This window comes from Pteropus alecto, unplaced genomic scaffold (assembly GCF_000325575.1).
Source record: "Pteropus alecto unplaced genomic scaffold, ASM32557v1 scaffold86, whole genome shotgun sequence".
NCBI classification, from domain to species: Eukaryota; Metazoa; Chordata; class Mammalia; order Chiroptera; family Pteropodidae; genus Pteropus; species Pteropus alecto.
In genome coordinates, this window is record NW_006442109.1 from 20117543 (window position 1) to 20130944 (window position 13402).

Below are 13402 nucleotides of genomic sequence, written 5' to 3' on the forward strand. Positions count from 1 at the left end.
CTTTCCTACTCAGACCCTCCCTTAAAATTGCTAAGAGCAACTGTGATTAATTTGAGTTTCTAGTGATAATCTAAAATAGTGTTTCTCAACCATGGCTTTGTGACATCTCCGTAACTCCATTATCACACAGACCCACACCTACGCCACATCCTCTTAATGTCCATAGATAATAATGGTGATATTTTTATCTCCATCTGCCTGACTCCTGGGTCTACCTCTGGGTCAAGTTGGTTCCAAACTTGAAAGCTAAAACTCCAACAGTATTGACACAATCCCTTCTCAAAACAAAAGTGTTAATTGATTATATGTGTGTGTAAATATTTTTTACTTCAGAGCCATATTCCCCAAGAAGCCTTCATTCAGGTGTTATACACTTCCTATGAGCAACTGTGTGCAAGGCACTGGACCAAGTAGCCTAAGGAAATTCAAAGTTGAATAAAACATAGTGCTTGCCTCCAAGCAAGAAGACTATAAAAATAACAATGACCACTTACTGAGCATATAACCTGTGTCAGAGGCTATTCTGAACTCTTTATGTAATCTTCACAACAGCCCCTTGTGATAGGTGGGTGGGATCCACTCATTTTACAGTTGAGCAAACTGAGGCTCAGAGGACCTAGAAAACAACCAAGATCACAAAATGAATTAGATACCAAAGCAGAGACTCAACACGAAATGCATCACACTGCAGAACTTCTCCACTTCTCATAGCAATGCAAATAACCCTAAGCGATGAGTATCCTGACAGAGCTACAGAAATTATTCTGAAGCTTCAACATGGGCAACCAAGCGTCAGGGAAGCCTCTGGTCCACAACGTGCTGGTTCTTTGCCACAGACAAGCACAAATCGTTCTCATCCACGTGAGAACAAGCTTGTCAAAGCTAATTACTGATAATAGATTACCCCAGTCTAAACCTGCAGCTCCAAGCAGTTAAAAAGGCAAAAGGGTCCCCAAAGGCCTCAGAAGAGGGTACCCCCTCCTAAATATCATTCCTCATTAAAAGGAAGCAGGGTTCCTTGGAGCAAGGTTGATTTTAGGTCTGGGGCAAGACAAGAATAAAGTGAGCCTAGGGTATTTTCTTGTTCTAGAAAGAAAGGAAATGTTCCAGAACCAATAGAATTATATCAGAGGGAAACAGGAGCTGTTTGATGGGCCCCCCACTGTCCAAATCTGGGACAATTTGAGCATCGCATGGAATAATGATAGTAATGGATCATAACACAGTTTAAGAGAAAAAGGAATCCATGGGTGTACCATGGCGAAATACTAGCGAAAGGGGGGTTCTTTACAGAAAAATATCATCTAATAAGTGCAGAGGGAATTATCAAATTAGAAGATCACCATTTTGTACTCCTCAAGTAGTATTTGATTAAGTCAGGCTTATGCTGAAGCCATTGTATGAAAGGTTGTTGGGAAACAGGATGTTTGCATGGTCTCAAAGTATCACACCACGGATTATTACTAATTACAAATGAATCGCCTTTACCATGGAGAGATCTGATGGTCCCCCCTTTAACCAAGTAAGCAAAGTTGGCATCACCAGCCTTGTCATAAGAGGCCTCCTGAAATGAAGCAATAAGAAAGAAGTACATAATGCCACCTTTATACTGTTGTGGCCGAAAACGTCATACTTGAAAAGTTTGTGTGGATGAGAAAGTATACACATATTCTATTGCCCTCTATCCACATCTGACACTTCTTTCTTTCCATACTAGTGGTTTGGATAATAAGTGTTCTGTGTATCCACTGACGTTTGACAAAAATGAAAACATGGCTGCCAAAAAGAAGTCTGTTGCCATGCACACCAACTACCTGTCAGCCTGCAGCTTCACCAACTCTGACATGCAGGTAAATAAGGGGCCTGCGTGATGGGTCGGCCTGCTGGAGAGCAGGGTAAGTGGGAGAGAACTCAAGTGGTTGCAAGGAGGGGAAGCTTTTCCAGTGTCCCTGTTAACAGGAAGGTGTGCTCCAGTGGTTGGCTCAAGAGGAAGTTCCTTTTGTTCCTCATTGGTTGTTATTATTTTTTAAAATAAAATCAGAAATGAGGAAAATCAGGGCTCTTGGTTTTGATAGAGTTGAGATAAACTACATACCACTGAGGATCCTCCTGCAGTTGATTTGGTGGGGGTGGGAGTGAATCAGGGAACTTTCTGGGGTGGTAGGAATTCCTGACTCCCGGTCTGAGAGATGGTCCCAAGGTACTTACATGTGTAAAACTTCACTGAGCTGCTGAGCTTCAGAGTTCTGCAGTTTACTCACCTCACTGAACCTACTTTGCACTTCCGCGTTAACAAATGCAAAAAGAAAAAGCTTCAGATAGTAAATCTGTGCCCTACTTTGAATAAACCACAAAGTGAAAACAATACAACTTTAACACTTTGACTATGTTTTTTATTTATTAACATCTATTCTGCAACCCTTTCTAGGTGTCCACTACCTACATTGCCAGATACTACCTGGCTCTGGGGCTGGAAGCAGTCTCAGTCTCTGTCCTTAGGGACCTTCAATGAAACCAGTTGTGGCTGAACCTCGAGCTCAGAGCAGGAGGGGTGGTCACAAACTTACTGCAAAGGTTTGCCTGGGCCAGCCTTAGAGGGCTGGGGTATTGCCAGTGAGGGGAGCACGGTAGGAGGCAGGCAGCCTGAGACATGGGCAGGGCCAGATCTCAGACTCCCTGAATGCCTGGGCTGGCCCCGTGGATGGAGGGGAGCCACTGCAGGGGCTGCGCTGGATCAGATTTGGGTCTCTTTTAAGGAGGAGAGTATCTAAGTCAGATTAAAGCCCTCCATAGCCCACTCTGGCTTCAGCTGACTAATGTCAGAATGTGAGGGAAGGCTGGTGGCAGGGAGACCAGGTGACTGAATAATTGTTTAATTGCTGACAAGGTGGGTGTTCAGGCTTGGAGTGCAGTGTTTACACCTGTTGTTTGTGACTAGGAGCCTTGCAGACCCTTTTAGTAGGGGGCACTGAACCAATGCCCCTTGAGCCTGAGGAGCCCCCCAAAGCAACAGATGATGCTTAGTCTGGATGAAGGAAAGCTCAGACGGATGCAAGAATGGTGGGTTGTCAGGCATCTGAAGTGTCTGGTGCAAACCCATCACCCTCACTCTGTATGGATGTGGGGATTAAAGGAGGCACCTGTGAAGTAGAAAGTGCTTTCTTCCTGACGAGCAGCGAGCTAGAGATGGAAGTAATGGAGGAAAGTCCTACTGGCTACACTGGCTACCTCTGCAGGGTACATCGTGGCTCAGACTCAGAAGGCTGGGATCAAATCTTTGCTCCACTGTGTTCTAGCTGGTCCGTCCTAAGCAAGGCTTCATTCTCTGTGTTTTATTTTTCTCACCTGCAAGTGAGGATGGTAATAAATTCCTCCCTCATAAGGTTTTCTGAGGATTAAATGAGATGATTTGTGTAAAATACTTAGTATAGTCCCTGGTAAATATCAATGTGTTAGCTCTTACTGTTTTATTATTAATATTAACACAAAGCTTCACAGGTGATTCAGATGCATGGCCTGGTTTGGGTACCAAATTAATAAACCTTAAACTTCCTTCCCTCTCTGGAATCTAGGATGAAAAAAGAAAAACTCAAGTGGCTGGTATAAGACTATGGTAGTAAACCTGCAAATGCTTTACATTCCAGAATAAATGAGTGACAGTAAATGAAAGTTCTGTTTAGTTCATTTATCATAATGTTTGGTTTTTTAAATTTATTTATACACCTATTATAACAAAGATCACAAAAATATTTTTAAAAATTTAACTTCTAAAAACTGTTCATTGCTTTGATTGCAAAGTATAGTATGGAAAATTCTCAAATTAAAGAGCTAAACTATGGTAATCATTTAAAGCAGATTGTTTAGACCTGATGTCTCAAAAAAGATTGGAGATTATTGACCCTTTGCAAGTGTTAGGACAGGAATTGGGTGGAGCATCCACTAGTGGGCATGGGCCTGGAAGGATTGGAGGAAATTGTATCATATTACAAAATACAAGCACCCAAATTAAGACACGGTCCAAGTCTTGTGTGTTCATAAGCTACTTTTACCAGTCTTGCTCATCTTGTCGGATGTACACTTGAGGGAAGTTGAGGCTGGAAGGAGTCCCATGGACAGCTGCAGGGGCTTTGCAGCCTTAGAAATTCCCCAAATTTGAGAGCTACCCCAGAGTGGGGGCTTCGAGGAGGGCCTTGGGGGTCGTGTCTAAGAAGCCTGAGTGCTACAGAATTCACCCAGCTCTTGCATCAGAGGAAAGCTCCATAGTGACCTCTCCTGCCTATGAAGGGATCCTAGGCTTCCTGCAGGCTCAAAGCCAGAGTGGAAGCAGATTCCCGCTCCTCGAAATGAGTTCTGTCCCTGCAGAACAAAGGAGATTCTTCATAAGCGCTAGGCCTAGCATGCAAGAGAGAAGGGGAGAGAACAGGGAGGAGGGAGAGAGAGTCTATCTGTAGCCCTATAATTTCAAAGCCCAAACCCAAAGTGGAACCCCCAAAAGAGGATCAGAAAAAACAGCAGAATGGACCAGTGGATGGAGGAGAGCCCAGGCCCTCAGGCTGCTGAGCAGGGTACAGACACAGCTGTGCCTTCAGATTCAGACAAGAAGCTTCCTGAAATGAACATTGATTGATTCCAACAATTGTTTATATTAAAACAGACTATTATTAAAAAAAAAAAAAATCTTATCACCTGGGAGCAGCCAGAAGGTGGGGCTAGGGAGGCTCTGCTATCCGGGGCTTAACCCCCACTGTCCCTCCATGGCTTCTCAGGACCAAGCTGGCTCCGGGATGTTGCAGTGCAGTCAGACGGGTATATGAGCCCATGAGCCCTGGATCCCACTGCCTTTCTCCCAACTCCATGAAGTTATGCTCAGCCAGAGCCCAAGCCTCACACAAAATGGCAGTAACAAAAATTAAAACCCTAGCTCTGCCCCCATACCTTTTTCCAGGCGCCCCAGTGTTTCTTTCCCCATATGGGCCAGGCTTTGAACTTGTAAGCTATACAGAGGCTGCTGAGGGATAGCTACACTGACCTGACAGATTCTCAGAAAATATACCCTTGATCGTATCATTCTGCTTGGAAGCTTTCCGTGGCTTCTTGCCCACAGGCTAAAGTCCTCACTCTACACAGGCACACCTTTCATTCAGTGCAGAGGTAGGCCTCACCTGCAGTGAGCTCCCTCTAGTCCCCTCCCCTTCACCTGGCCAGCTCTCACTCATCCTCCAAGACCAGCTCAGATGTTTCCTGAGCAGGTGCCCCTTCTAGCGGCCTATCTGTATCTCAGTCACTTCTCACATTCTGTTCTAAGTTATCACTGTCTTATCTAATGGAATGACCAGAAAAGCTTGTCTTACAGTGATGCTAAGTTTCTTAGGCCTCCCACAGCAAGGGAGAATCCAACTTGGCAGAATCTCTACAGTATCTCAAAATGGAGAAATCAGGAAAGGGTATTTGGAGGGTTTCAGGGTCCAAGTTGGGTGGGATTTTAAGGTGGGTCTTTCGAGGCAGGAAACTGGTTGATGACATAACAGCTTTGGATTGGTGAGCCTTATGAAGTAAGGGTCATGAAGTGAGTCTTGATGAGCAAGCTATTAGTCTTGTTAAGGAGTTTCGTTGGTTCACAGTCTTATTTTGCAGGAGCAGGTGTTCCCTGTAGTAAGCGGCTAGGTTATTTTTACTTTGTCTCAGCATCGTTTAGCATAGCACCAGGGAAGTATGTCCTGTTCTGACAGCGATTAACACGAGGACAGGGAATTAGGTTGGTTTCAGTTCTAAGAGGCAATCCTTTGAAACTGAGCTCCACGAGAGTAGAGACTAGGACCCAATCTTTCTGCAAACCCTAATGCCTAGCAGAGCACCTGGATGTGGGCAGCACACAGCCATTGTTTGTTGGCCCTGTGTGCGCATGAATGTCAGGGCCTCTCAGTGGCCCTGGGGAGCCTCTGGGGCTCCCTGCTCTGGGAAGATGCAGCAATAGGATAATGTGTCTAACAAAATGCTACCTCAACCCTTGCTGCTCCAGGTGGGATCCAGTGACCAGCATCAGCATCACCTGAGAGTCTGTAAGAACTACAGCATCTCAGACCCCACCCCAGACTGTATTAGCAAGCAGCCTGGCGACTGGGGTGCCCATTAATGTTTGAGAAGCACTTTATGTGTCTGGCCTGCAGAACAGTGGGTGCGTGGCTGCTTGTGGGAGCTATTCGTGGTTCTGTTTAGCAACGTTCCCAGAGCACTTCCTACATGCCTGGCAGGCATACAGCCCTGCGGGTACAGCAGGGAGGTGTCCCGGATTTCAGACTCTGGAGGAGAGTAGGCACAGAAGCACAGCTTAGGGACAGTGCAGGTGTCAAAAATGGACTTTTTCTTTCTCAGTACTAGAAAAACACTTCTGCACCGGAATCCAGATTTAGCAGGGTGTGTGTCTTGCTTGTTTAAGGGGCTTCTTTTCCCTGTAGAACTTTAAGCATCTCATGGTCTTTCACCTGACAGAAGAAATAACGACAACAGTGCTCTTCCTGTTCTTTTCTGTGGGCAGATCCTGACGGCGAGCGGTGATGGGACGTGTGCCCTGTGGGACGTGGAGAGTGGGCAGCTGCTGCAGAGTTTCCATGGGCACGGGGCCGACGTGCTCTGCTTGGACCTGGCCCCCTCAGAAACAGGAAACACCTTCGTGTCTGGGGTAAAGAACCAAGGAAGATCTCTAGGGGTCCTCTAGGGAGGCTTGTGGCGGCAGTTCTTGTCAATTCCTGGGTCTAGACTGAACACTTCTCTAGAAGGGGCCGCAGGAATTGTTCTCAGCTCCCCACTGCACCCTGAGTTTTCACAGCAGTGGTGGTCCTTGGTAGGCAGTTATAGTGCTGGGATGTGAAGGTTTCCCATTCTGCTACTGACATGTAGCTGTCTACAGAGGGATCAGGAATGTTCTCCTGGTATGAATGAATACTGCAACTCAGCCTATCTGTCACATTTGAAAATGTCATTCCTCAAATAAATAGCTGGAAGTTAGCATCTGAGAGAATAAGAGACAGCCACAAGGGCACCAGTCTAGTCAGATGGTACTGAGGCGAGGCAATGCTATGGTGTGATCAAGGCTTTGGGGGTGGTGGGATGCTCTCCCACTCCACTCCTGCCGGCCGTTAGGCCCCTTTTAATCCCAGAGCATTTGAAGGTTAGAGAGGTAGACAAGGCCACAGTGTCAGAGAGGAGCACCAGAATAAGAGGATAACCAGGTTCCAGCTTTGCTAGTGACTCTAAATCTCATCATCTTTAAATTAAGCATAAGACACAATAATATTTGTACAACCCACTTCCCTAGGATATTTTGAGCAGTAGGTAGAAGAGTTTACAATGTGTTAGGCACATGGGAGGGACAAGCATTTCTGTAGACAGCTGGGAATAAGAATGGAGAACTGAGCTGGCCGACGTGACCCTGAGCCCTGTTTCACTTCAGTCAGGAGATAGTGGTGAGGAGGATGACAATTACACACCGTCGAATGACCTTTGCAGCTGGAAGACGTAAGAGCCCTTTGCTCCAATGTGCTCCCATCTTAGTTTTGGGCATTAGGCCAGGGCTCTATGGTTTCTAAATAGCAGGGAGCCCAATTTTCTTCCTGGATATTTGGCCATATGTGTATGTGTTTCATTCCTGGGCCTTTGTGTAACTGTATTTATCTCTCCTCAAATACACTGTTTACTCAAATTGTCGATATCATTGTGACTTATATTGTCTCTTTCAGAGCACTAAACTCCATCCGATTTAGTGTCCTCTAAAGATTAGAAGACACTCCTGATTCTTTTGTCTACGTTCTGAGTAAAGATACTCAGAGTGCTGAACCCCACAGCAGGTCTTTCTGAGATATGGTACCTCTTCCCACCCTTTCCTCTGAGTTGAAACCAACAACTTGGACACCAATTTTAAGCCATTACTTTTTCTGTTTGACCATTGAGAGTCTATATATACTACCCAAGCTTGACAACAGGACTGCTCTATAGGAATCTGTTAAAATTCTCCTAGAATCATGATAATATAACGTGAGAGCCTCATGTTTGTGATTCTCTGGTCATGTCAGCAACCCCCAGAGAGTGCTCACTTCACAGGTGTTGAGGCAGAGGCCCAAGGAGATGACTTACCCAGGCACCAGCTAAGTGCTGGTAAGGCCACAACTGGGCTCCTAGTTTGCCGATTCCCAGTCATGCATGCTGCTGGGGTGGAGATGGCACAAAGGCACCTGGTGCTCCACCTGTTCTCAGGGCTTCCCAGACACCTGAGACAAAGCTGGGAAGTCCCACTGTACACCCACTGTATGCCTACCCTCCCCTCTGAGGCAGAGAAACAGAAGAGTGAGGAAGGAAAGGGAAAAATCAAAAGAAGGAAAATGTCCCTGGGGAAGATGAGAAGCAGGCTCTGGAGCTTTTGCACCCACCCAGAAAGGTGAGAAAAAAGAAAACATGCTATCGTGGGAAGTTGGGTCCTTCTCTTACCCTCAAGACCTAGTTCTAGCCTCCTGAGGGCTTATTAGTTGAGGAAAGTGGCTTTAGGTAAAGCTAGTCTCAGAAACGTATGTTGTCAGCCATTTACTGATGGCAAATAAATGGTCTCTGTTACATAACGGAAATCCATGCCTGTCTGTAGACAGTCCTTGCAATGGCCATAACTCTGGGTAACTTTGCATTTGTAGGGATGTGACAAGAAAGCCATGGTGTGGGACATGCGCTCCGGCCAGTGCGTGCAGGCCTTTGAAACACATGAATCTGACATCAACAGTGTCCGGTCAGTGAGTAGAATGTTCACGTTGCTTCTGCGTTCTCCACGCTCCCTGAGCTGGGGTAATACTTAGCCCACAGGAACCGCCTCCAGGCTCAGTTTACTTGGCTGAGAGAGGCCTTCCCCAGTGGGAATGTCTGATCTGTGGTGGGCCTGAACAGCACTTCAGATCTCTTGAGGAATTTTAATTTAATTATCAAGTCAGTGTTTCTTGTTCATTCATTCAACAAGTATTGAACACTTACTTATATGCTAGACATTATTCCAGGAACCAAGAATACAGTTGTTAACAAGATACTTTCCTGTGTATTCATGAAATACAGCTTTAAAATGTGCATTCTCTCACCCATGCTTTTCCTTCTACCTTGGACCCTCTTCCTCTACTGGCCATTATTCTGTCAGGTCTCAACTTAGGCTTCCCTCTCTCTAGGAAGCCTGATTACGGAGAAGAGAATGACTATAATAGAAATAATCATCATTTAGTGAATGTTTTTTATTTTGCACCATCCCACATCCTTTGTATATACTGTCTTATTTCATCTTTACAACAGGGAACGTGCATTATCATCCTCACTTTTCAGATGAGGAAAGTCACTTGCCAAGAGCATCCCATGTGGTAAATAGTCGGTGCAGTGATCTGCATGTGGCTCTGTGTACATAATTCCAGTGTCTGAGTTTAGAACCACTTTCTTATTCCTGAGCTCTGAGCCAAGTCTTGGGAATGAGGTATGTGACTGAGGAAAAACTACGGGTACGGGGACCTGCTCTGTATTCAGTGCCTGGTGCAGATACATATATTATCTCATTTACTCCTCATCAACACTCTGTAAGACAAGTGTCAGTGCCCCTGTTTACAGGGAGGAAAAACTAGAGACCAGTAGGTCTGCCAGACAAACCTCCCTTTCTGGTCTCTGTAGCGAGTGGTCCTTGTGTGCCAGAAGTGGAGATTCCGATTCCAAGGACCTAGCATGGGACAGCCTTCCCAGATGGCTCTGATGGGCACCCAGGATTGGGAATCACCACTCTAAATAAAGTGCTTTCTCCCCTAACTTCCTCTCTGCAGATACTACCCTAGTGGAGATGCCTTTGCCTCAGGATCAGATGACGCTACGGTATGTTTCTAAGTTACTGAGAGCTTGCCTATTTGAAAGAGATCTGTTGACCATTTCATTTCTTTTAAATAACTTTTTTTTCTTACCATCTGATTTCACTTATAAGTGGAATCTAAAAAGCAAAATAAATGAACAGACAAAACAAAAACAGACTCATAAATACAGAGAACAGATGGTTGCCAGATGGGAGGGGGTTGGGGAAGTAGGTGAAAAAGGTGAAGGTTAAGAAGTACAAATTGGCAGTTACAAAATAGTCACAGGGATGTACAGTACAATATAGAGGATATAATCAATAACACTGTAACAACTTAATGTATGGTGTCAGGTGGGTACTAGACTTACGGGGGGGATCACTTTGCAGGTTATATAAATGTCTAGCCACTATGCTGCACACTTGAAACTAATATAATATTGAATGTCAACTGTAAGAAAAATTAAAATTAATTAACTTTTTTCTAATTACAAAAGTAACATATATTCAATGAAGAAACTTGGGGAAAAATTAAATTACTTTAATTTCCCTATACCCAAGAAAATCAAAATTAGGTGAATTCCTTTCTCTCTTTTTTTTAAAAACTAAATGCTTTCTAATTTGCTTTTTTCACTTAGCAATAAATTGTGAACATTTTCCCATGCCAGTAGAATTTTTCTACATTGTATTTTCTTAGCGATTGAATAGTTTTTCATGTTACGGACATGCCATCATTTACTTAAGCAGTCTTCAATTTGGGGACATTTAGTTTTTTTTCAAGGTTTTCTTTTCTGTTAGAAACACTACTACAAGTAAATGTTTTGGAAACCTCTCATTATTTCCTTTGAATTAATTCTCAGACGTGAACTTACTGACTTAAAAACAGACCTTGTTTCAAGGCCTTTGATACTAATTGAAAAATCATGTTGACTGATTTTTCAAGAGAAAAAAATACCTTCTTGTGCCCTGAAAATATCAAATATCCTATTAAATAATGGGTTTCATTCTGATTTACTATTATGGAAGAAACTATAAAGCAATAGATTGAGAATTTTGATAATAAATATTTAATACTTCTGTAGGTCAAAAATATATAACAATATATAAGTGCTTACATTTTGGAAAAGATCCCTGCTACATATATAACAGATCAAGTTGAAATACTTTCGATATGAATGGCGTGGCATAATCAATAAGGCAAATACCCCAATTTTAAAAAGAGATAAAAGGCAGGCCGTTTATAAGGCAGTACATCCAAAATGGCAAGTAAACAACTGAAAATGTTTTCAAAGTTACCTCTAATCCAAGAAATACAAGTTGAAATGATCAGATGCTCATTTGCCAGAGAAAGGCACCATGGTGATTGTGTGGGGAAGGAAACTTAGACAAGGCTGAGTCAAGCCTCTCCTTCTAGAGGGCAGTTTTGTGATACGAATTAAGAGTAACAAATATTCATCCCATTTTAATACAGACATAAAATAGAAATAAGACTGAAGGAACTAGCCTAGGTATTAGTAACTACCACTAGGATTCAGGATGACTTCTCTTTCTTTCTTTATGCATTTCTGAGTTTTTTTTGTATTTTCTACAATGAAAATGTATCCTTTATCAGGAAAAAAGATGGGTTTCATTTTTGTTTTTGTACTGCCCAAAGAAACCTTCTATATTTGCTGTTTCTTTAAATCTCCACTGATCCTTTGAGATTAATAGGAATCAGGATTGAGAGAGAAAATTCTAGGAGAGAAAATGAAAGAGTATTTCCTTTATCCCTGAAAAAGTACACAAGCTACTGGCACCTGCTGGTAGCTCTGTGGTCATCGCTTCACCAACTGGAGCCAAAAGTAAGTGTGTCTTTGTCTGTTTACACCCCCAGTGTCGCCTCTATGACCTCCGGGCAGACAGGGAGGTCGCCATCTATTCCAAAGAAAGTATCATATTCGGAGCATCCAGCGTGGACTTCTCCCTCAGTGGTAAGATTTTATTTCAGAAACTCCCAGGACTGTAATACAAGACCTAAATGAAACCCAGCTCTCTATCAGGCAGCCCCTCAGTTAAACTTCCTGCAGGTTGATATGCTAAATGGTCTCCTTTTGTGCTCTCCTAATACTGTTCTTTAAGACATAACGGATCAACATTCTTACATGCAGTGCCTTTAAGAAATTCCTCCCCGCCTTCCATTCTGCCCTTCGTACTCAAAAAGGGACTTTTTTTTTTCAGAAGTGGATGGGATGAATCAAGAGTCTCTTTCTCAATGCTCTGAAGATCGTGGCACCTCTGCCTTTGGAGCTGGGGAGGCTGCTAGTGACCATTAAGGCAGCACTGATAATTCCTCAGCCCCACCCCACCCCCATTCTGCATCTGAGTCTTTGGGCATGCATGCTGCTACTGCTACCTGAAACATCTTTTCCTTCCCTCATCTGCATGGCAAACTCCTATTCAGCCCTCAAGAGCCAACTTAAATGTCACTTCCTCTGCAATGCCCTCCTTGATCTCCCTTACTTTACTCTATGATCACACAGCACAATACCTGAGAACTTCCATTATAGTCCTTACTACATGGTACTACAATGATTTATGTGTCTGCCTGCCCACCACCACCCTCCCCATCCACAGTGGGCAGCAGCTGTGCTTTCTCCTCTTTGAATCCCCAGGGCAAATCACAGTGCCTGGTACAGAATGGGAACTAAATCACTGTTTACTGGATGGATGGATGGATGGATGGATGGATGGATGGATGGATGGATGGATGGACGGACGGACGGATGGACAGATGGACGGACGGACGGACATACGAACGAACAAACAAATGGGTGGGCAAGTGAGTGAGAGTCACAAAAAGAGAAACAGGAAGGAATTGGTTTAATAACCATCATATCCTCCTGCTTTAAGGTCGACTGCTGTTTGCTGGCTACAACGATTATACCATCAATGTCTGGGATGTTCTCAAGGGGTCCCGCGTCTCCATCCTGTTTGGACATGAAAACCGTGTTAGTACTCTACGAGTTTCCCCTGATGGGACTGCTTTTTGCTCAGGATCATGGGATCATACCCTAAGAGTAAGAGAAATCTTTTTTTCTGCTTTACTCTGTGTGAGTGGAGGAGTGACTGGCCTTCCTGAAAGCAGAGGTCAGAGTAAGAAGGCAGAGGCCCAGACAGGCAAGTAGAGCTCTAATTTCATCTCCGCTCTTAGCCACAGAAGGAATGAGTAGCCTGGAGAGATAGTAGTCCCCCATCAATGCAAGTGTTCAAACATAGGTTAAATAACTATGTATCAGCATGTAGTTGAGGGAATAGTTGGGGTAGGTGACCTAAAAGTTTCCTTTTGACCTTAAAAGTCTGATTTTTCTGAGTTTAGCCTTTGAAAAACCAGCTTGGCAATCTCTCCTCCAAGGAGTACAAGGTTCTTCTGTGCTCACAGACCCCTGTGAAGACCACAGAAGGAAGCCCATTAAGCCCATGAAATAACATACCAAATTTCGTGTGTGTGCATTTTTCCAGGAAGAGTCATGGCTTTTATTAAATTCTCAAAGAGCTCCATGGCTTCATCAGATGTTG

General features: G+C 44.0%; 1 protein-coding gene across 1 annotated transcript in view; it reads left to right on the plus strand.

Annotated features, from left to right (window-relative positions):
* GNB5 (G protein subunit beta 5) overlaps positions 1-13402 on the plus strand; it is a 42868-nt gene that overhangs the window by 26319 nt on the left and 3147 nt on the right. Inside the window, exons 5-10 of the mRNA XM_006920352.3 lie at positions 1718-1850; positions 6536-6679; positions 8679-8770; positions 9828-9876; positions 11721-11817; positions 12737-12903. Of these exons, the coding sequence (XP_006920414.2) occupies positions 1718-1850; positions 6536-6679; positions 8679-8770; positions 9828-9876; positions 11721-11817; positions 12737-12903 (682 nt within the window). The remainder of the gene's footprint in view (positions 1-1717; positions 1851-6535; positions 6680-8678; positions 8771-9827; positions 9877-11720; positions 11818-12736; positions 12904-13402) is intronic.